The sequence below is a fragment of the Rhincodon typus genome, chromosome 1 (genome assembly GCF_021869965.1).
Source record: "Rhincodon typus isolate 14 chromosome 1, sRhiTyp1.1, whole genome shotgun sequence".
NCBI lineage: Eukaryota > Metazoa > Chordata > Chondrichthyes > Orectolobiformes > Rhincodontidae > Rhincodon > Rhincodon typus.
In genome coordinates, this window is record NC_063332.1 from 133,733,641 (window position 1) to 133,756,935 (window position 23,295).

Sequence of the window (23,295 nt, forward strand, 5' to 3'; positions counted from 1 at the left end):
TTCCTGCTCCTCTGATGCTGCTTGGCCTGCTGTGTTCATCTAGCTCTACACCTTGTTATCTCGGATTCTCCAGCATCTGCAGTTCCTACTATCTCTATTCATAATTCCTGTTTATTTTTAATCAGATTTAAAATAATTTTTTATTGTTCCTTTCTTTTCTTCCCTATTAATCCAAATTTGTTTTCTGTCTTTTTATTTGTTTTTGTCTGTTTTGTTTTGTTTTGATTAAATTTACTATTTCTTATTTCACCTTCTTTTCACTCCCTGAGCTATATGTTTCTCAATCCTTCAATCTCTGCATTAGGCTTTTTCATTCAATTTGCAGCTGCCTTGGTTTTCTTGCTGCAGCACTACCAGCTTGGATTTTCAATGACTCACTAATTCCCTTTTATTTCACTCTAGTATCCTTTCTCAATTTGTACTGATATATCATCAGCAATTACACAGCTGCAGAAAATGTTCTAGTGTCCATTAAACGAAAGAGATGATAATATCCCATCTATCATGAGGGAATTAGAAGTGACTGAAAAGTTTGATAGAATCTTTAAAACTATGTTTAAAGATGGAGAAATATAGTGAGGGAATTACTGAACATAGAGTAGGGTGATTGATGGTCTGATGTTAGTGGCAAGAAGACAACAATATTGGAAACAGAGATAACAAGGTGTAGAGCTGATGAACACAGCAGGCCAAGCAGCATCAGAGGAGCCGGAAGGCTGATGTTTCGGGCCTAGACTCTTCTTCAGAAATGGGGTAGGGGAAAGGGGTTCTGAAATAAATAGGGAGAGAGGGGGAGGTGGATAGAAGATGGATAGAGGAGAAGATAGGTGGAGAGGAGACAGACAGGTCAAAGAGGCGGGGATGGAGCCAGTAAAGATGAGTGTAGGTGGGGAGTTAGGGAGGAGATAGGTCAGTCCAGGGAGGACGGACAGGTCAAGGGGGCGGGATGAGGTTAGTAGGTAGGAGATGGGGGTGGGGCTTGAGGTGGGAGGAGGGGATAGGTGGGAGGAAGGACAGGTTAGGGAGGCGGGGACAAGCTGGGCTGGTTTTTGGGATGCGGTAGGGGGAGGGGAGATTTTGAAGCTTGTGAAGTCCACATTGATGCCATTGGGCTGCAGGGTTCCCAAGCGGAATATGAGGTGCTGTTCCTGCAACCTTTGGGTGGCATCGTTGTGGCACTGCAGGAGGCCCAGGATGGACATGTCTGAGGAATGGGAGGGGGAGTTGAAATGGTTTGCGACTGGGAGGTGCAGTTGTTTAGTGCGAACTGAGCGTAGGTGTTCTGCAAAGCGGTCCCCAAGCCTCCCAATATCGGAAACCGTTCAGGCACTGTAAGTCAAAATATCCTTTTCTCGAACATGACTTTTATAAAGTCTGAAAATCAATTGAACAAAAATATTTGCAGGCAGAAATGACAAAAACCAGAAAAACAATTCAAGATCCTGCAATATATTTTAAGTCGATGCTCAGATTTCTGTAAGCCAGCGATTAATATACTTTGCAGGAGTATCTAACAGCTTATAGGAAAATTCCAGAAATCAGAATAAGTATCCAATTCAGAATTTTGTTTGTTTCTCCTTCATTTAATTGTTACGTTTTACCAGCACTTTTTCAGCTGGGAAGGTGGAAATACAGAAAAAGCAAACTTGTGTGATCTGGTTGGTCACTTCCTGCAGTTCGCTGACTGGGATTTATTAACTTAAAAAAACTGTTTGCTCACTTGTCAACTAGTCATCTTTTCTGTTAGAACTGGAACGAGCATTAAAAGAAAAATTCATATTTTCTATGGAAACTAATTGTTTTTAACCATGTTTGAAAGGACGTTTTAAGAATTGGCATCAATTGTAAATGGATCATAATAAGTTTCTTGTATAATAAGAAATACTGGTCAATGCGACCTGAAAGTCAGTACCACTAGGAAAGTGGTTAAAACAAAAATCATGTGGCCAGGCACACACAAGCTACTGCTGTAAGAAGTTAGGTGAGCTGGAAGGAGAAGGCAATCAACATAGGTGCAGACACAGAGAAAACAGAGACAGAAAGAGGAATTATTTTGTAGAGAAGACTTTTTTTTGGCAAAGAAATTGACAGGAGCTCTTGAAGACTCTTTGTAAGCTGGCTAAAGTATTCTGAAACCTGGAAAAAGTTGTGTGAATGACTCAGATGTTGATGTTTTTCCCAGATACAACCAAAGCGTTGATTGAAATGTTACAGGTTGGTTGGTTGAAAAGGAACTCTGTTAAGCTCCTCCATCAGGACTGTTGTGACCCAGATGGTAACCAGTGCCTGTATGATTCAAAGGTGACAGCAGTTTTCTGATAGGACTCCTGCCCTACCCTACACAAATAACTAAAAGAACATATTGCTGAACTGGCAGCAACATACTCTCATATGTCACTGATGGGTAATGTAGGAGCTTGTGGTTGTCTCAGACGTATCCATGTTGTATTGACTATTTAAAGTAAAATTTGCTTTTTTATTGAAAGTATCATTTGCCTGTTAATTCATTCATTTGTGTTGAAATCAACGAAATCTTGTTGGTAATTTGTTTATTTGGGGTCATGAACTAAATTTGGTTATTTTAGTTTCGGGTGCAGATCATTACAGTTACTAAGTAAATCAAATGTTTTAATTTGTTCATGATTAGTCAATTGGGCATCCAATTTAACAGATAAATCTTTATTTCAACAATCACATCTTCTGACCAACAAATGTGTAATTCCAAAAGCAAAATATTGCAGTTGATTTAACAATTATTTCATCAGATCTCGAATGCATGATTCCTTTAGCTGTGTTGCAATGAATATGTTTCAGTTGGAACATTTTAAACATAGACACACTAACATCATTTTGTAACCAAAACCAATTCAGGCAGAATCCCCAAAACTATTTCTAAGATATGATAAATCATAATGACCAACTTTCCCTTGTCCCATGTATTCCACAAAACTGAATAATTCATGTCTTTTGATTCAGAATTCTTCCACAGTAAATTATATGCATTTAATTATTTGAACTTGTGTTTGCTGAATGAAACAAAAGAATGTTCCATATCAACAAAAAAAATGTTGTATGTTTTGAATACTAATCTACTTTTGCAAATATGAATAAGTAAAACGCAAATCTAATATCACAGTCATGGTTATTATCAGCACTGTTACCTGTTAAGCAATGTATAAGGTTCATGGGAAATTGTTTATGTAGTTTATACACCTATGTAAAATGACAACTTTTTTTAGGCCAAAAGACATGGAGTCTATGTAGGGTCAACTTTTACACAGTCAATTTTTGACAAATGATGTCTGCTTGACTTCAGGCCAAAACAATTCCATCACAATGGAATAAGGTGAAACAAAATTAAAGAATTAATATTATTTTAACATTTATTTATTTTATAACATTACAAATTATACATATATCCTAACAACTTGTTAGAACACTTCATGTTGAAAATCATGACAATCACTCTAGCCACCATCTGAATCAAGAAACAGTTTGTCCAAATAGCCTGGTTGTACAACAACATCATACAGATCTTCGTCATCGTCATTGATCATTTACCATCATTATTGGCAAAGTCAATTACTTTAGCATCATCATTCCACAAGTGATAATCCTCCCTGATGTCAAGTACATTTGCTATTACATATTTTCAAACTTTTTTGACAATATTGAGATCATGCTCATTCCATGTGTGTGTAACCAATTAACACAATGTCACTAGCAAGGATAATTACATATATCTATTTTTGTGAAGTCTTTTTGCCTTTTAAGTCCAATTGTTCCACACCTTTTGGATACTGTTCTTGTGAGGTTCATTTATGCATTTGTCCAAGGATTGAACGATATTCATAAGACAAAACTCGTAAGACCACATGGAATAGGTACCACTGTATTCATGGATCTGATAGCCTAAACTGCATCGTCGATAAGGTGAGATTTGCACACGTACTTATGAACAAGCATTTTTCTCTACATAGTCCACCTGGTTTCAAGTTCCACACTTCCTTGATCCATTTCTTATAACCACCTTCATCCATTTTTGTAAACATGAACAATGACATCTTTCTGAAGTTTCTTTTTTTAACTTTAACATCACATTGGGTTTAATTTTGTGTCATCACCATACATGAGGGAACCACTGTAAATCATGTGGCTAGTCATAACAGTGTTTTCTTTGACCAGTACTGTTAGTGGTCTTGTTTGCTGGTAAGGCAAAGTTATTGATGTTTCATCAATTTTCCAAAGCAGTCAATCAGTATGCATTCTCTCAATGTCTTCTTTCCTCCCCACCCCCGGAATTAAATGCCAGACCAGTTGAAGATGGTGGATTTCCTTCCTTAAAGGATTTTAATAAAACCAGATGCATTCTTACAACATTTATGACTTGATACTTCCATGACAATTTCATGGTCACCATCACTGATACCAGCTTTATAGTCTGAATTTATTAATTGAATTCAAATTCTACTGGCTACTGTGGTGGGATTTGATCCTATGTTTCCACAGCATTAGCCTGAATTTGGATTACTACTCGAGTGACATTATCACTGTAGCACCATCTCACCTTGTAATGTCTGATGATAAAATTGTGGAATTTGATATCGTTGCAGTCAGGTGGCAGTTGATGTGACATTATTGTTTTCTAATGAAAGAATAAATCATACCTTGCAGTGAATCCTGTGCATATCCAACACTAGTCTTGAATTCTGAAATACCACCTTTGTTTTCTGAGAGTGTAGACTCTGATGCCTCTGGAAATGGTAGTATTACCCTTTTATGCTCACTAACTCATTCTGCCCTTTTTTCCCAGGTGAGGCCACTTGCTCAGCCTTCCTTTGCTTATGCATTTGTACTTCAGCATCCTTTCAGGTTTATTGGATATCTTGTTCAATTCTGTAAATAAACTCTCTTGCTGTGGCACAATTATTATGTTTCTTAGTAAATGCTATAGCCTCCTGATGTTAGTTTTATTTCACTGCACTAGTTAATTGTGGAATACATCTTAGTTCACTGGTACTAACCAGTGCATCTCTCTGACTATGCATGGTTCTGCATTCAAATCAGCCATATACGTATTGAATGGTACAGCAGGCTTAAGGGGCCTCGTGGCTTACTACTGTCTCTAATTCATAAGTTTATATCCACCACTATAATAAATCGGTTCTTAATAATGAAACAGACTAGTTGTTTGAAATAGCCTGTTTCTGTACTGTCTGTTTTATGTAAGATTTTGACATCAAATTTAGTTGAAGTTTAAAAAGACTACATCCATAGTCATGAGCCTTGCTGGAACACTAGTCCAGCACTGTTCAGGTACAGGCTGCCCCAATAATACATATCTCACTTTCGCCAGTACTGCTGCCACTTTCTCTAACCTTATTTCTCTAACATTTATACTGTAACAGAGGAAAGTGTTGATTGGTTAGCAATGAGCTCTGATTGGTAGAGGAAAATGGTCATGAAGAAAGCACCCAAGTTTTGTTTAAATTTTAAATCAGACAGGTTGACTCTTGACTAGTTCATGGCATTGCCCTGAGAAATGAACCAGCAAATAGCTGTCACCTATACTGAGTTGAAACAGGTGCACTATGTTTCCATGTTCTTTCTATTTGCTTCCAGTAATAAATATGCACTACACTACGACCATGATTGACATTTTGTATCATCACTACAAAGTCTCATGAAAGAAATGAAACCAGACAGAACACCCAGCATTCACCAAGATACTGTCAACCCTGCAAAGTCCTCCTTACTAACATGGGGTCTAGTGCCAGAATTGGGAGAGATGTCTTGCAGATTAGTCAAACAGGAGCCTCACGTGACATACTTATGGAATCATACTTGACATACAATGTTTCAGACATCACCATCACCAACCCTGGATCTGTCCTGTCTCACTGGCAGGGCAGACACAGCTGTGTGGTGGCACGGTGGTATACAGTCAAGGAAGAATTGCCCTCAGAGTCCATAAGATTTGACTCTGGAACCCTTAAAGTCTCATGGCTTCCGGTTAAGCATAGGCAGGAACCTCCTGATTACCACATATCATCCTCCCTTGGCATATGAATAAGTTCTCCTCCATGTTGAACAACAGTTGGAGGAAGCCCTGTAGGAGGCAAGTTCGCAAAATATACTATGGGTGAGGAATTTCAACATTTTTCACCGACAACAGTGGCTTAGCAGCAACACTACTGATCAAGCTGATCGGGTCCTAAAGGACATAGCTGTTAGACTGGGTCTGCAGCAGGTGATGAGGGAAAAACATAGAATCCCTACAGTGTGGAACAGGCCCTTCAGCCCAACAAGTCCACACCAACACCCAGAGCATCCCACCCAGACCCATTCACCTATAAACCCACTTAATCGACACATTCCCGAATGTTATGGGCAATTTAGCATGGCCAATTCACCTAGCCTGCACAGCTTTGGACTGTGGGAGGAAACCAGAGCACCCAGAGGAAACCCACGCAGACACAGGGAGAATGTGCAAACTCCACACAGACAGTCACCCTGCCGCTGTGAGGCAGCAGTGCCAACCACTGAGCCACCGTGCCACCCCAAATATTTCACCCCTTGCTGCAGATCCATCTGTCCGCTATAGTATAGCTAAGAGTGACCACCACACAGTCCTGTGGAGACAGTCTCGCCTTCAAATTGAAAATGCTCCATCGTATTGTGTGACACTATCACCATGCTAAGTGGGACAAACTTTGAACTGACCTAGCAACTCAAGACTGGACATTCATGAAGCGCTGTGGGCTATTAATTGCAGAATTGTACTTCAACACGATCTGCAGCTTCATGACTTAGCATATTCCTCCATTCAAACATTACCACCATCGAGCCAGGGAATCAACCCTGGTTCAGTGGAGATGCAGGAGGTCATGTCAGGAACAGCACCAGACCTACCTGAAAATAAACTGTCAACCTGATGAACCCACCAAACAAGACTACCGGCATTCCAAACACCATAAGCAGCAAGTGCTAGACAGAGCTAACCAATCACACAACCAGCAGATCAGATCTAAGCTCTATAGTCATAGAATCCCTAAAGTGTGGAGGCAGGCTATTCAGCCTATTGAGTCCACACCGATTCCCTGAAAAACTTCCCATTCAGACCCAACCGCCTACTCTATTTCCCAATGGCTAATCCACCTAGCATGCACATCTTTGGACTGTAGGAGGAAACCCACACAAACACGGGGAAAATGAGCAAACTCCAAACAGACAGTTGCCCGAGGGTGGAATTGACCCCAGGTCCCTGGCACTGTGAGGCAGCAATGTTAAGCACTGAGCCAGCATGCCACCCTGTCACATCCCATCATGAATGGTGGTGGACAATTAAACAAGTCACTGGAGAAGGAGGCTCCACAAATATTCCCATTCACAATGAGAGAAAAGCCCAACTCATAAATGTAAAAGTTAAGGCTGAAGTATTCACAGCATCTTCAGCCAGAAATGCCAAGTGAATGATCCACTTCAGCCTCCTCCATTACAGATACCAGACTTCAGCCAATTCCGTTCATTCCATGCGGTATCAAGAAGTCGTTGGACGCACTGGATACTGCAAAGGATATGGGCCCTGACAACATTCAGCAATTATACTGAAGACCTGTGCTCCAAGCTTGCCAATCCCTAGTTTCTACTGTTCCACTACAGTTACAATACTGACATCTGTTGAACAATGTGGAAAATTGCTCAGGTATGTTCTGTACACAAACAAAAAGACAAATCCAATTCAGCCAATTATCTCCCTATCAGTCTACTTTCGATCACCAGTAAAGTGATGGAAGGGGTCATCAAAGCAGCACCTGCTCGACAATAACCTGCTCAGTTTTGCCAGGTTTGGGTTCCTCCAGGGCCACTCAGCATCTGCCCTCATTACAGCCCTGGTTCAAACATGAACAAAAGAGCTGAATTCCACAGATGAGATGACAGTAACAGTCCTTGACATCAAGGCTGCATTCGACCAAGTGTGGCATCATGGAGCCCTAGCAAAACTGGAATCATTGGGTCTCAAGGGACAAGTCCTCTGCTGGTTGGAGTCGTACTTGGCACATAGGAAGATGGTTGTTGGAGGTCAGTCATCTCAGCTCTAGGACATCTCTGTAGAAGTTCCTCAGGCCTATGCTTCATCAATGACCTTCCCTCCATCAAAAAGTCAGAAGTGCGGATATTCGTCAATGATTGCACAATATTCATCACTATTCATGACTCCTCACATACTGAAGCAATCCATGTTCAAATGCATCAAAATCTGGACAGTATCCAAGCTTGAGCTGACAAGTGGCAAGTAACATTCACGCCTCACAAATGCCAAGCAATGACCATCTCCAATAAGAGACAATCTAACCCCTTGACATTCAATGGTATTACCAACATCTGAATCCCCCACTATTAACCTCCTGGGAGTTCCCATTGACCAGAAACTCAACTGGACATGTCACATAAACATAGTTGCTAAAGAGCAGGTCAGAGATTAGGAATATTGCGGCGAGGACCTCAACTCCTGACTCCCCATTTGCCTGCATTGGTACTGCTCCAACAACATTCAAGAAGCCTGACAGCATCCAGGACAAAGCAGGACAAAGAAATTGCAGAATTGCGCTGCAGAAATTCACCAAAGATCCTTAGATAGTACTTTCCAAACCCACTATCACTTCCGTCTCAAGAACAAGGGCAGCAGATACACGGGAACACCACCACCTGCAAGCTCCTCTCCAAGCTGTTCACTATCCTGACTTGAAAATATATCATCGTTCCTTAAATGTCGCTCAGTTCAAATGCAGGGATTCCCTCTCTAAGGGCATTGATGATCAGCATATGATCTACAGCAGTTTAAGATGGCAGCTCACCACCACCTTCTCAAGGACAGCTGGGGGCGGGCAATAAAAAATCTGCCATAGAGTCATACAACACAGAAACAGACCCTTTGGTCTAACCAGCCCATGCTGAATATAATCCCAAACTAAACTAGTCCCACCTGCCTGCTCCTGGCCCATATCCCTCAAACCTTTCCTATTCATATATCCATCTTAAATGTCTTTTAAATGTTGTAATTGTACCTGAATCCACTACTTCATCAGGAAGTTCGTTCCACATGCAAACCACCCTCTGTGTAAAACAAAAAAAATTGCCTCTGATGTCCTTTTTAAAACTCTGTCCTCTCACCTTAAAAATGTGGCCCCTAGTCTTGAAGTTCCCCATCGTAGGGAAAAGAGAACTACCACCAACTTTATCTATACCTCTCATTATTTTATAACCTTCTTTCAGGTCACCTCTCAACCACCTGTGCTCCAGTGAAAAAAGTTCCAGCTTAACCAGCCTGTTGACCAGCCAGCAATGCCCACATTTCACCAGTGATTAAAAACATTCTAAATTTGTTTTCGCCATATTCCTTTGAGTGTTTTGAATTACCTTAGTAAATCTTAATCAAATCTGATATGGGCACTGTGGGAATTTTGCAAACATGGGCTGATTGGGTACAGTCAGTACTTTGCTTATTGTGAACAGCTGAAGAAATATGTTGTTTAACACAATCCACCAGTCTTTAGGAGGTAAGGCCTACATAGCTGGCATCACACTGCCACTGAAATTCATCTACCACATTCCTCATTGCATGACAGGTAAATATCATTTTGCTTTGACGACAGCATCCTGTCTGTGGCAAGCACCACTCATGTTGCTTAAGCGTAGTAGCGCAATGAAAAAAATCTGTTGCTCAAACCTGTGAGACACCTTATCTCAATCTGAGGTAAATTAGGTATTTTGTTGGAGGAAAAATGATTGCCTTTGGCCCATTCATGATTCTTGCACAAAATGCAATGAGAAATCAAGAATTGTTACGGTGCAGAAAAGAGGCCATTTGGACCATTGTGTCTGCATTGGCTGTTCAAATGAGTATCACTCCCTAGTACCAATGTCCTGCTTTATCCCCATACCCTTGCACTATATTTCTTTCCAACGCCGTCCAATGCCCTCTTGAATGCTTCAAATGATCTGGTCAGAGTATTCATTATCCTGCAGCATAACTTTGTTGCACCCTATCTCAGCAACAAGCTTGCATACAGAACAAATTCTTTACACCTTATTTGTGAAGTTGCCTTTAAGGACCAATCTGATAGTGAATGGAACTGTACGAATCAGTATACATGCATGGGTCAATAAGGTATGTTTGTAATAGTGACAGCAACTCTCTACTTTGATGTTTCTTGAGAATTATCCTGATGGGTGCAAGTCCAAACGTTTGACAAACTTTGTCTTTTCCCAGCAAAACTTTAGGTTGATGTCACTACCAAAATGGTTAACTCTTCATTCAGATTCAGAACGTAGATTCAAATAAGTGTTCTATTTGGTGAAATTACAGACTGACCAGTAATCAAATGCATTATTTACACTGGTGGAACATTATATTGTAGATTTTTTTTGCACTCCTCCATGATGTTTACTAACCTTTCATGATTATCCACTGCAATGTGGCCACACAAGGTATGTTGCAATCTGAAACAATACTTGTACATGCTACAAGAAATTTCATGTTTAATCATTTTTTTAAAAATCATCTCAAAACTTGACTCTTCTGCTGAGGAAATGATATCTATTCCCAGAATAGTATTTTTCAAGGTCATTATTTAGGTTTAATACCATACAACAATATTATTTTGGACCCAATTTCATAATATAACTTTGTAAGTTGCTAACATTTGTTTAAAACTGTCTAAACATTTATGATTTCAAACATTTAGGAAATATGTTTATTAAAACTATCAAATGTGTTGATAACCCATATTACTTCCTTTTGGTTAGTTTTGAAGTGATTATGCTGATAACCTAAAAGATGTTGAATGGTATTTAGGTTCAGATTTACAGTTAGAGGGTATATTTAGTAAATGTATACTTAAATATATGGATTATGTTATTTATGCTGCCACAATAGAAACATCTGATACAATGCTGGTTATTTAAATATTAAAATGTTCCAAGAATCACTTTCCATTATCAAGATTTATGAAATTCCAGAAAATGCCAGATAATTCAGGTTCCCAAGTTGAGCTTGAAATTGTTTGTTGATGGAGAGGAATGTTCAGAAATTGCGCATTAACTTATGCAAACGGAGGATGCAAGTTTAAGAGAAACTCAAGGGACATTTTTCAATGACAGCTAGCAAACAGCATTTGCCATAATTAAGGATGGATTTGAATCTACTTGAAAATGTGCTTTCATTTGAGTTCCCCAACGGAAATTCCACAAACAATGTTAAATTCCTCAGAAGAACAGTTATGCAGCTAAAAAGCTTTGGAATCCTTTGGGGACACCAACTGAATAATTTCATTCCTACAAAATGCCACTGTGCTGTCATACTTATTTTGTGATGTCCAACTTGACTGACTTAACCCTCCAGAAAACAAACTTATAATGCTCTTTTTCCGTACAGATTTTACGAAGATACAGCAAGGATTGGCTTGAAAGGAAGCAGCCCCCATTTGGAGTTATCAGCAGTTGTGTGCTCCTTATGATCATATATTCAACATTTTGTGATACTTTCTCCAATCCAAAGATTAACCTAGATACCTTTAGTCTGATGATAATTGTTCTTTTAAGTAAGTAATGCTTGGTCAGACTTTTTATGATAATTTTTTTGTTGCTGTGAAGTATATCACTGACAGCTGTTTCAGGACAAGATTCTGCAGCAGGTCTGATGAAATCTGTGACTTAAGTGGCGGTAAGCCGATGCAATATTTTCAACACTTCTTGTTCCCCCCTGACTACTTTCTTAGAGCTCAAGTGCTAGCCATACAACCTAAAACTGCAGACAAAATGTAAAAAAAGGTTAAATTTATTTTCATTATGCGTCACCAATCATTGATAAGTTTCTTTCTTGTGTGCACATATATTTGATGAGCTAACTACAGGCAAGTAAACTGTAACAATCTTTACTATCAGGGAAGAAGAAAATATGGATTTGGCTGACTTATTTTGTTTCAATTACATAGAAACAAAGAAAATGGGAACTGGCGTAGGCTATGTGGCCCTTCAAGCCTGCTCCATTGTTTATTGCAATCATGACTGATCAATTTACTCTGTACTCTCCTTCTGTTTTTCTCCATACCCATGACTCCTTTAGCTAATTACTTTCTAAAAATCATTTAAGGTTTTGGCCTCAACCATTTTGTGTCAGAGAATACCACAGGCTTACCATTCTCTGGGTGAAGATTTTTTTTCCTCATCTCAGCCCTAAATGGCCTACCCCATATCAATAATTTGTGACCTCATGGTTCTGGACTCCATGGTCATTGGGAATATCCTTCCTACTTTTACCCTGTCTAGCCCTGCTAGAATTTTTTATAAGTTTCTATGAGATCCCCTCTCATTCTTCTAAATTCCAATGAATATAGTCCTAACTAATTCATACACTTCATAGTCTCTCGTCCCATCCCAGAAAACAGTTTACTAAACCTTTATTGCACTTCCTCCATAGCCAGAACATTCTTCCTCCAATAAGGAGAACAAAACTGCACACAATATACCACATGTGTTCTCACCAAGAGCCTGTAAAATTGAAGCACGACATTTTTTTACCTGTACTGAAATCCTCTCACTGTGAAGGCCAATATACTGTTTGCCATCTTCACTGCCTGCACCCCGCCCTTCCCAATTTATCACCTTTGAGATAATAATCTTCCTGTCTGTTTTTTTCTACTAAAGTGGATAACCTCACATTTGTCTAAATTATGCTGCATCTACTGTGCATTTGTCTATTCATGATTTTTTGAATTTCTCCCCTTCCTGGGAGAATGATCATTTATGTTGGGATAGTTGCACAAATTATTACAACCCTTCAGTACCTCACCAAGTGACATATGTTCATGCTAATCATGTTGACAACCTGCTTTTATTTCATATTATTATGAACTCATACTGGTAACCCAAAATATTTCACATGTTCTTTGCGTTCGGATTAATTAGAAACCATCAGGAAGTGTGTAGCCACGTAGATACAGTTCTCATAACAATCAGGGTTGACGTTATCTGTACTTCTGGTCACTGAATAGCCAGGAATAGATGACTGATTCTTTTTTTCTGTCCTGGTCCAGGGACTCTTAAATGTTTAGAGTCTTCTCTTTTGAAATCAGCAAACAGCACATTCAGAGGATTCCAGCTGGAAATTATATACTTTATAGGAAAAGTTTCTTGTTCTTTCAAATAGTTCATTTATTCTAACATATTTTTCTTTCAATGCTAGATTTCAGTTTTGTTTTAAATAAATTTATGTTGTGAACAATAGTTGCAGTCATCACGTTACACCCAATCTGAAACTAATACCACCATTACAACTCCCATTTTTCATGAATATTTCATATATACAATTTCATACATATTTAATAATCTGTTATTAGTTAATCCAGCAATAACTTCTTCTATCAGTTATTTCAAAAACTCCAAATTGCCTTTTAAGAAAAATAACTGAGAGCTCAAGATGGCCAACATCCTGTTGAATGCCAGATACAGTTTCTTTCTTTGAACAACACGATGGGACTGGTTAATTTGCCACTCAATTAGTTTTATTGTTCTATCGCATTTAAAAATTATAGACATTTCAGAAAATATGAAATGGGACATTATAATTCTGTTTAATATTGGAACAAAGTACTCAGTTGCAGTAATAAAATTGCAAAGAGCAATGGATAGCTTGAAATTTTAATATCATTGCACTTGATTCAACTCTCAAATATAAAGTTTCAAAACGTAACAATTAATAGCTTACTATACAGGAAATATTAAATTTAATCTTTATTTAAGATGAATGTATCTTCATAGTTGTTCAAGATCTGTTCCAATTACATTGCAAACTGCATGCATGTTGAAAATCTTTCTGTATTCTTGAGGTTTATTAAATACGATTTTCATTTTTCTTTTTAGTATTTTTCCTTCAGCTGAGTTTCATGTTTCTAACTTTTATCATTTCTACAAGGTGAGTTATTTTTGGATTAATACATTTGTATATTTTACTGTACCTGTATTTTCAAATATAAGTTGGTAGTTACAATATATATCACCTGCAAATATTTACATGAAAATTTAGCCATAAAAATTAATTTAGACATATTCAACTGTTCTTTCTCTTTCAGAAAAAAATCAGGTTTCACAGCTGCAGACACAGTTGCCATTATGTTCTGTTCCACCCATAAATCACTGACTCTTGGTAAGTAAATTTCATTTTAGAAAATGCAATCTCAGCAATATAATCTGTTCTTAGGAGTGATTCCACTAATTGTACTTCACTTTGCTTCTAATGACCAGTTCAATCAGTGTAATTGTTATTAATTTTGCTAAAATATTGGAAGTAGACTGCGGTAGTGACTTTAAAATTAATATTTCCAGTATCAGCATAATTATTGATTTAACGTTGATGGGATGATATGAAGGATTAATGTTACACTCTAAATATTTCAATTCTTAAAAATGCTCTGTCAAACATTACAGCTGAAGTATTTCAATGGAGCCATTTGGATGTGGGACTTCATTTCTATGAGAATGTACTGAATCCTGTCAAATGCCAGAATTGCAGGTGTTTAAAAGATACTGACATGCAATTGCATCTATTTTAATGTTTCTTCATGAGCTGATAGTCTTCAGCAAAAAAAGCATTTAAACATTGCAAAATCATTGACACATTCAGGTGTAAAGCGAACTGCCTGTGTTTAGTTAATCACAAATATAGGAATTATGCATTTGCTTTAACCCTGAATGAGAAGTCAGGAGTTCTCTTTTCAAAATACCGATTTAGTTCAGAAATTCCTCCTGATGTCTTGTTCAGGCATGAGTAATAAAAACTTTTACCTAGAATGGACCAGACAATGAGTTGGTTCCCTGATTAGGTTATGTAATCCTGACAGCAGATGTTCAGCACCTTGAGGGCACTGCGCCCTTTACAAACCAGTATTTTGATTGTTCGATGTCTTCATTGAATAAAGTCTCTAATTTATGAATATACTATGTCTTGCCTGATGAGCCTTTTCAGTTCCCGGGCTCTCACATTCAACAGGAATTGGGTTCTTGTTTACACCTACTTTATGTTGGTATGCATTGTTTTAGGGCAATTGTGGTAAACGCAGGATAACTTACAACAGATGACATAATATCACTAACTCTATCTTTCAGTGATGCCTGTACTTCTGGCAGAGTGTCAAATGGGCCAAGAAAGCTGAAGTCCTGACATAGCAAGATCCTTCCCTGCATTTCTCAGTTGCCTGCACAGATTGTGTTTTTCTCTGCACAGATTGTATTTTTCTCTTGTCCTTGAAATGGAGAAACCTCAAGGGGCTTTGAACTTTTGGTCCATAAAAAGAATGTGGAATAGGTGGATAGGTGGAATTTTATATTGAATGATGCTTTCCAACTGTGCTAAGAAAAAAATAGTTGTTTTACCAATATCCCAAATTTCCTTGGAACAATAGAAGATGGGGGAAGACAATAGCTGGCGGAATATTGTAGGTGAAAGAAGGGCAACAAAATAAAGTAATTGTGCCTCCTAATATACTATAAATACCTTTTCCCTCTAAAAATACTGCAAATATTTGAAATTAGTTATTTTAACATAACTTACCTAATTATTGCAAATTCAGTACAGTGCCAAAAAACCGGGCTTGTTCTGTTATTTTGTACTGCTATGTTCCATTACACATTGTATGTTTCATGTGTAGGGCCAGGATTTACTGAAAGGTATGAGGTATCTGAATGATGCATGCTGTTGCTGATGTGCAAATTGCCAACAATATATAGCCCTGAATTGAAAATTGCCTCTTGTTATTGGCTTATGAGTATAGTCCACCATTGGAGCTGTGAAAACAGCAGCTTATTTAAATTCCTTGTGTTCTTCATAAGGTTCCTACATTCATGCATTAATTGCATATTAGCTCAATGCAAAGTCTAGAAATTAACAGCGGTATGATCTCAGCGGTTATTAATATTGACAAAGTCAGATCCCATATTGAAACCTGGTTTGATAGACCCTAAATTTGCTTTGTTTTACCTGTGGAGGTCAATGACTGAACACATTCAAAAGAGTCTGCAAGTCTACTTCTAACACACTAAATAAAATGCTTAATAAATAAGAAGGAAAATTATTTACGTAGCAAAAGATTTAGTATTATCTCCATACCAAGATGTTTGCTTTGGCTGGCACAACTGCAACTGGTTTTCTTTCACCAAATTTCTGCACATTCACTAACTATTTCCATCTTTGACTGATATCTCTTCCTGTGGCACCTGAAACAAACTTCAAATTAAACTCACCTAATAGTACTTAATGTTATTTGTATTAATAATATTAAGATTGTAACGGGGAAAAACATCCATGGCTAAGCAAGGAAGTTTCCTCCGCACTCACTCTAGTGCTATCACATTCCTCCTAAACTGTGGATTCCAGAACTGTGCGCACTACTTTAGCTGTGGCCTAACCAATATTTTGTACAGATCCAGCATAACCTCCTTGCTCCTAAACTCTACCTCACCTAATAAAGACAAGTATACCATATGAATTCTTAACCACTTTATCCACCTGTCCTGTGATATCTTAAGGGACTGGTGTAGATGTGCACCAAGGTCTCTCTGATCGTCAGTACTTCCTAAGGTCCTACAATCCATCATGTACTCCCTCCTGGATTGAATTCTACTTGCAACTGATCAGCCCATTTGCCCAGCCTGTCTATATTCTCATGTAGTCTCAGGCTATCTTCCTCACTATTTACCGTTCTACCAATTTTTGTATTGTATGCGAACTTACTGATCAATCCTTCACATTCAAGTCTAAATCATGTCTATAAACCACAAATAGCAAGAGCCCCAGTGCTGACTCCTGTGGGACCCCACTGGACACGGACTTCCATTCAGAAAGTTACCCATCAACCATCATCCTCTGCTTCTTGTCACTCAGCCAGTTGTGGATCCAATTTGCCAAATTTCCTTGGATCCCATGAGCTTTTACATTTGCTATCAGTCTCCCATAATGGGACCTTATCAAAAGCCTTGCTGAAGTCCAATTAGACTATATCAAATGCATTGCCGTCATCCACATGCCTGATCACCTCTTTGAAAAATTTAATCATGTTGGTCAGACATGATCTCCCCTTAACAAAACTACACTGATTATTCTTGATTAACCCCTGCCTCTCCGAGTGCAGATTAAATCTATCCCTCGGAATTGCTTCCAATAGTTTCCCCACCACCGAGGTTAGACTGATTGGCCTGCATTTTTCTGGTTTTACACTTGCTCCCTTCTTGACTAACCATATAACATTGACTGTTTTTCAGTCCTCAAGTATTTCTCCTGTGGCTAGACAAGAATTGAAAATTTTTGCAAGTGCCTCTGCTATTTCCTCCTTTGCCTCACTCAACAACTTGGGATACATTTCATCCAGCTCTGGAGATATACCTGCTTTTAAGCCTGCCAGACCAGTCAGAATTTCCTTTCATCTATTGCCCATTTCTTTAATTATATCACAGCATTCTGCCTGACTTTCTATAGTATATCGTCCCTCTTGCTGGTGAACACCGACACAAAATATTCGTTTAGAACCCTATCTACATTCTCTGGCTAAGTGCATAAATTACCATTGTGGTCCTTAATGGGCCCTACTCTTTTGTTCATTATTCTTTTACCTATAACGTACCTGAAAAAACACCTTAGGATTTGCCTTTATTTTACTTGCCAGTATCCCTTCATATTCCCTTTTTAGCTCTCCTAATCTCCCTTTAAGTTCCCTCTTGCACATTCTATACTCTTCTGGGGTTTCTGTTGTTTTGAGCCCTTAGTATCTGCCATTAGCCTCCCTTTTTCTCTTAATACAATGCTATAAATCCCATAATACCCAGGGTTGACAAGATTTAATGGTCCCAACCTTTTTCTTTATTAGAACATATTGGTTCTGTCCTCTCCATATTTCTTGAATGCATTCACTGTTCTGAGACAGATTTACCTGAAAGTATCTGCTCCCTGTCCACTCTGGCCAAATCATATCAGATCTTATTAAAATCAGCCTTATTGAAGTTGAGAACTTTGGTTTCAGGCCTTTCCTTATCCTTTTCCATAGCAATGTTCAATCTAAGTGAGTATGTTTTCCTGAAATTTACCTACACGTGTTCCTTTATTTATCTCGGACTGTTAGGGGGTCTAAAGTACATCAACAATGTAATTGCTCATCTTTTTGATTTTTAACTTCTACCCAAATGGCTTTATTTGAGGAACCTTCTAAGATGTTATCCCTCCTTACTGCTGTAATAGATTCCCTGATTAAAATTACAACATCTCTTCTTTTACCTCCTTTCTTGTTTCCTGAAAATTCTGTTTCCTGGAATATTGAGCTGCCAATCCTGCCCCTCTCTAAACCATGTCTCAGTGACAACAATGACATCATATGCCTATGTTTTAATTTGTGCATTCATATCATTTGGCATGTTCGTCAGACTCCTGGCATTGAAATGGGGGGGTTGGTTAGGTCAAATTGGCTCTACGGCTAGTTTGTGATGCAGAGTGATGCCAACAACATGCCTTCAATTCCCGCACTGGCTGAGGTTACCAAGAAGGTCCCACCTTCTCAACCATGTCCCTTGCCAGGGGTGTGATGGTCCTCAGGTTGAACTGCCACTGCTTGTCTCTCTTTAATGATTATGGCAACTTTACCTTTACCTTTTAGCATTAAAATAAATATATTCCAACTGTGTCAAACTCCCTTGTGCCATAAGTCGCCTTTAATGTCAATGCATTTCTGACCCATTAGCTGTCACTCCTAATTTTGAGCATTCATCTTTCCGTGCTGAACATTCTGTCTAGATCCCATCCTCCCACCAAATTAATTTAAATCCTCCCTAACAGCACTGGCAAATCTCCCCTGAAGGATGCTGATCCTATTCCAGTTCAGGTGCCACCCATCTGACTTTAAGGGTCCCACTGCTCCCAAAAACAGTCTCAATGTCTCAAAAATCTCAAGCCTCCCCTCCTGCACCATCTCTCCAGTCATGCATTCATCTGGCCTAACCTGCTATCCCTATACTCATTTATACATGACACCTAAATTAATCCAGAGATTACTACTTTTTGAGTCCTGTCCTTTAGCCTACTTCCTATCACCCTAAATTCTGCTTTCAGAACCAATTCCCTTTTCTTAACCTTTTCCCTTTTCCGGCATCAGGGAGGCAACATACCATCCGGAAGTCTCTTTTGCAGCCACAGAAATGCCTGTCTGTTTCCATTACAATCCCCTACCACTATAGCCTTATTGTTGTTCTTCCTGCCATCTTTTGCAGCTGACCCACCCATGGTGCCATGAAGTTGTCTGCCACTACTTCCCCCTATACAGTCATCTACCCCAGCAGTATCTCTTAGTAAGGGCCACTGGGCACTCTTGCACAACTTGCCATCATCTACTCTGCTTGGTGGTCACTCATGTCTTTTCTGCATGTCAGTCAACGTCTGTAGCATAACCACCTCACTGAACATACTATCCATGACATGCTGAGCATCATGGATGCTCCGTAGTGAAATTACCTGCAGCTCTTGCTCCAAATTGCAATTTGCCACTATCTGCAGCTGGACACACTTCCTACACGTGTTCACCAGAGACAACTGTGGCTTCAGTAGTTTGCCAGATAGCACAGGAGGAGCATGTTGCTGCTGTGAGCTTTGCTGCCATGATTTCTTTTAAGCCTCTGAGTAATTCTCTTTTCTGAAAGAAAATGTAATAGTTATGCTTACGTAATATTACTGTTAACTTCCCTTATGCTAACTGTACTTCTCTTACCCTACTTTGCCGACTTACATTCCTTTTCTTATATTGGCCCTGACTTCCACTTATTGTTATTTTAGTGAGATCGTACCTGGGGTATTGCGTACAATTTTGGTTCCCTTACTTGAGGAGGGATCACTTGCATTGGAGGTAGTTCAGAGGAGGTTCACTACATTGATTGCAGAGATGAGGGGTTGTTTTATGAAGAGTATTTGAGCAGTTTAGGCCAATGCTCACTGGAGTTTAGGAGAATGAGAGGAATTGAGCTACACACGATATTAAAGGGGATTGACAAAATAGACGTAGGAAGGATGTTTCCTAATTTGGGGCAATCTAGAACGAGAGGCCATAGTTTTAGGATAAGGGGAAGCAGATTTAAGTCAGAGATGATGAGAAATTAGAAACAAAAACACAAATGTCTGGAAAAGCTCAACAGGTCTGGCAGCATTTGTGGAGAGAAATCAGGGTTAACATTTCGGGTCTAGTTCTGAGGAAGGGTCACTGGACTCAAAATGTTAGCTCTGATTTCTGTCCGCAGATGCTTCCAGACCTGCTGAGTTTTTCCAGCAATTTCAGTCTTTGTTTCTGATTTTCAGCATCCAGAATTCTTTCAGTTTTTATGATGACAAATTACTTTTTTCAAAGGTTGTGTGAATCTGTGAAATTCCAGAGTATGTTCGATCAGAAGACATAGGAGCAGAAATTAGGCCATCCGGCCCATCAAGTCTGCTCTGCCATTCAATCATGGCTGATAAGTTTCTCAACCCTGTTCTCCCCCTTTCTCCCATAACCCTTGATCCCCTTGACAATCAAGAACCTGTCTATCTCTGTCTTAAATATACTCAATGACCTGGCCTCCACAGCCTTCTGTGGCAATGAATTTCATAGATTCACCTTTCTCTGGCTGAAGAAGTTTCCCCTTATCTCTGTTCTAAATGTCTTCCCTTTACTCTAAGGCTGTGCTCTCGGGTCCTAGTCTCTCCTGCCAATGGAAAAATCTTCTCAACGCCCACTCTGTCAGGCCGTTCAGTATTCTATAAATTTCAATTAGATCACCCCCCTCATCCTTCTAAACTCCATCAAGTATAGACCCAGAGTCTGCAACCGTTTCTCACATGTTAAGCCTTTCATTGCTGGGATCATTCTTGTGAACTTCCTCTGGACTCGCTCCAGTGCCAGTACATCCTTCCTGAGGTATGGGGCCCAAAATTGCTCACAATACTCTAAATGTGGTCTGACCAGAGCGTTATAAAGCCTCAGAAGTACATTCCTGCTTTTATATTCTAATCCCACTGAAATAAATGCCAACATTGTATTTGCATTCCTAACTATCAACTCGACCTGCAAGTTTACCTTAAGAGAGTCCTGGACAAGAACTCCCACGTCCCTTTGCACTTCAGATTTCTGCATTTTCTCCCCAGTTAGAAAATAGTCAGTGCCTCTGTTCTTCCTATCAACGTGCATGACCTCTCATTTTCCCACGTTGTACACCATCTGCCACTTCTTTGCCCACTCTCCTAACCTGTCTAAATCCTTCTGCAGCCTCCTAGCCTGCTCAATACTACCTGTCCCTCCACCTATCATTGTATCATCTGCAAACTTCATCAGAATGCCTTTAGTTCCTTCATCTAGATCATTAATGTATAAGGTGTTGGATGCTGGGACATTGAGTAAGTTTAAGGAGATAGACATATTTTTAATTAATAACGGGTTGGAGGATTATGGAGAATGAGCAGGAAAGTGGAGTTGAAGCCAAAGTAAGATCAACCATGATCATACTGAATGGCGGAACAGACTTGAGGGGCTGCATTGCCTACTCCTGCTCCTACATTTTTATGTACTTATGTCCTAATATAAATTGAAACCTGTGAGTTCCCTAAAACAATGATTCTAGCAGTATAACAGGATTTTTTTTTTAAACTAAGGAACTTAGCTCTTTTTGAATTGAGTTGAATTAGCTTTATTATCATTTACGTAAATGAGTACAGTGAAAAGTTTATAAGTCATCACTTACAGCACCACCTTAACTACAAAGGTACCTAGGTACAGCTTCTTCAGTTACAAGATCTTAGAAAATAGAGAAATAAGAAGTCCAGCATTGCAGAAATAAAATTTCAGAACAACAGTCTTCCAACCCAGACCACGCTGGCACCCAGCCTCCAGTCTGCACGGTGCCTTTGGCTGCAAACTGTGCCAGGCTTCACCTTAAAATTCATGAGGCTGAGAGATCATTCTGCAATCACCACAAGACTGGGAGACTATGCTCAGGCCGTGCCAGGTTGGGAGATCGCCACATATTGCTGAAAGACCATTGTGCCAAACCAAGAGGATGCCACACCATGCTGGGGGGGGCACCACACCATGCCGGGTGGCCGTTCTGACTTCATCCACCCCGGTCCAACACCGGCATCTCCACATCATGACAGAATTATGATCTCTGTTCCCGAAATATTCCCTCACTAAAAATTTCAAGCACCTGGCTGGGCTTATTCCCCAATACCATGTCACGTATGTCCCCTTCCCTGGTTGGACTATTTACATATTGTATCAAAAAACTGTCCTGGACATGCCTAACAAATTTCCAACCCCCCCCCCCCCCTCCCCAACATCATCCAAGCCCCTGGCACTACGTGAGTCCCAGCCAATAAAGAGGAAGTTAAAATCACCCACCGCAACAAATCTGTTGTTTTTACATTTTTCTATAATCTGTCCGCATATCTTTTCCTCTATCACCCGCTGCCTGTTGGGAGACCTGTAATACAATCCCATCAACGTGATTGCACCCTTCCTAATCATGAGATTTATCCAAATGGCCTGGCTGGATGAGCCTTCCAAGGTGTCCTTCCTCAGTACAGCTGTGATATTCTCCCTCATCAGTAGCACAACTCTCATCTTTTATATCCCTCTCAATCTCACCTGAGCATCTAAATCGCAGAATGTTAAGCTACCAATCTTGTCCCTCACTCAACCAAGTCTCTATAATAGCTACATCATGATAGTCATATGTATTAAGCCAAACTCTAAGTTCATCTGCCTTACCTGTCAAACTCGTCGCATTAAAACAAATACATCTCCAACTGCTAGTTCTGCCATGTTCAGTAACCTCCCCTGTTTGTTCTTCCTTAGTCTTACTGGCCTTAGTCTCTGACTCCTTTTGGGTCATTTTACTTGCTGACTTACTGCTTTGGTTCCTGCCCTCCTGCCACACTAGTTTAAATGCTCCCAGGTGGCACTAGCAAACCTCCCTGCCAGGATATTGGTGCCCTTCAGTTTAGTTGCAACCCATCTTCCTTGTACAGGTCACACTTCCTCCAGAAGCTATTCCAAAGATGCACATATCTGAAGATGTCCCTCCAACACGAGCTCTTTAACCACATATTTAACTGTACTATCTTCCTATTCTTAGTCTTAGTGACCCAAGTAATCCTGAGATTACAACCCTAGAGGTTCCACTTTTCAATTTGCTACCTAACTCCCTTTATAGGACCTCATTTTTCTTTCTGCCTGT

The 23,295-nt window shown here is 39.5% G+C and overlaps 1 protein-coding gene across 1 annotated transcript in view; it reads left to right on the forward strand.

Annotated features, from left to right (window-relative positions):
- Positions 1-23,295, forward strand: part of slc10a7 (solute carrier family 10 member 7) — a 252,486-nt gene that overhangs the window by 183,053 nt on the left and 46,138 nt on the right. The window contains exons 7-9 of the mRNA XM_048603182.1: positions 11,438-11,603; positions 13,924-13,975; positions 14,133-14,206. Of these exons, the coding sequence (XP_048459139.1) occupies positions 11,438-11,603; positions 13,924-13,975; positions 14,133-14,206 (292 nt within the window). The remainder of the gene's footprint in view (positions 1-11,437; positions 11,604-13,923; positions 13,976-14,132; positions 14,207-23,295) is intronic.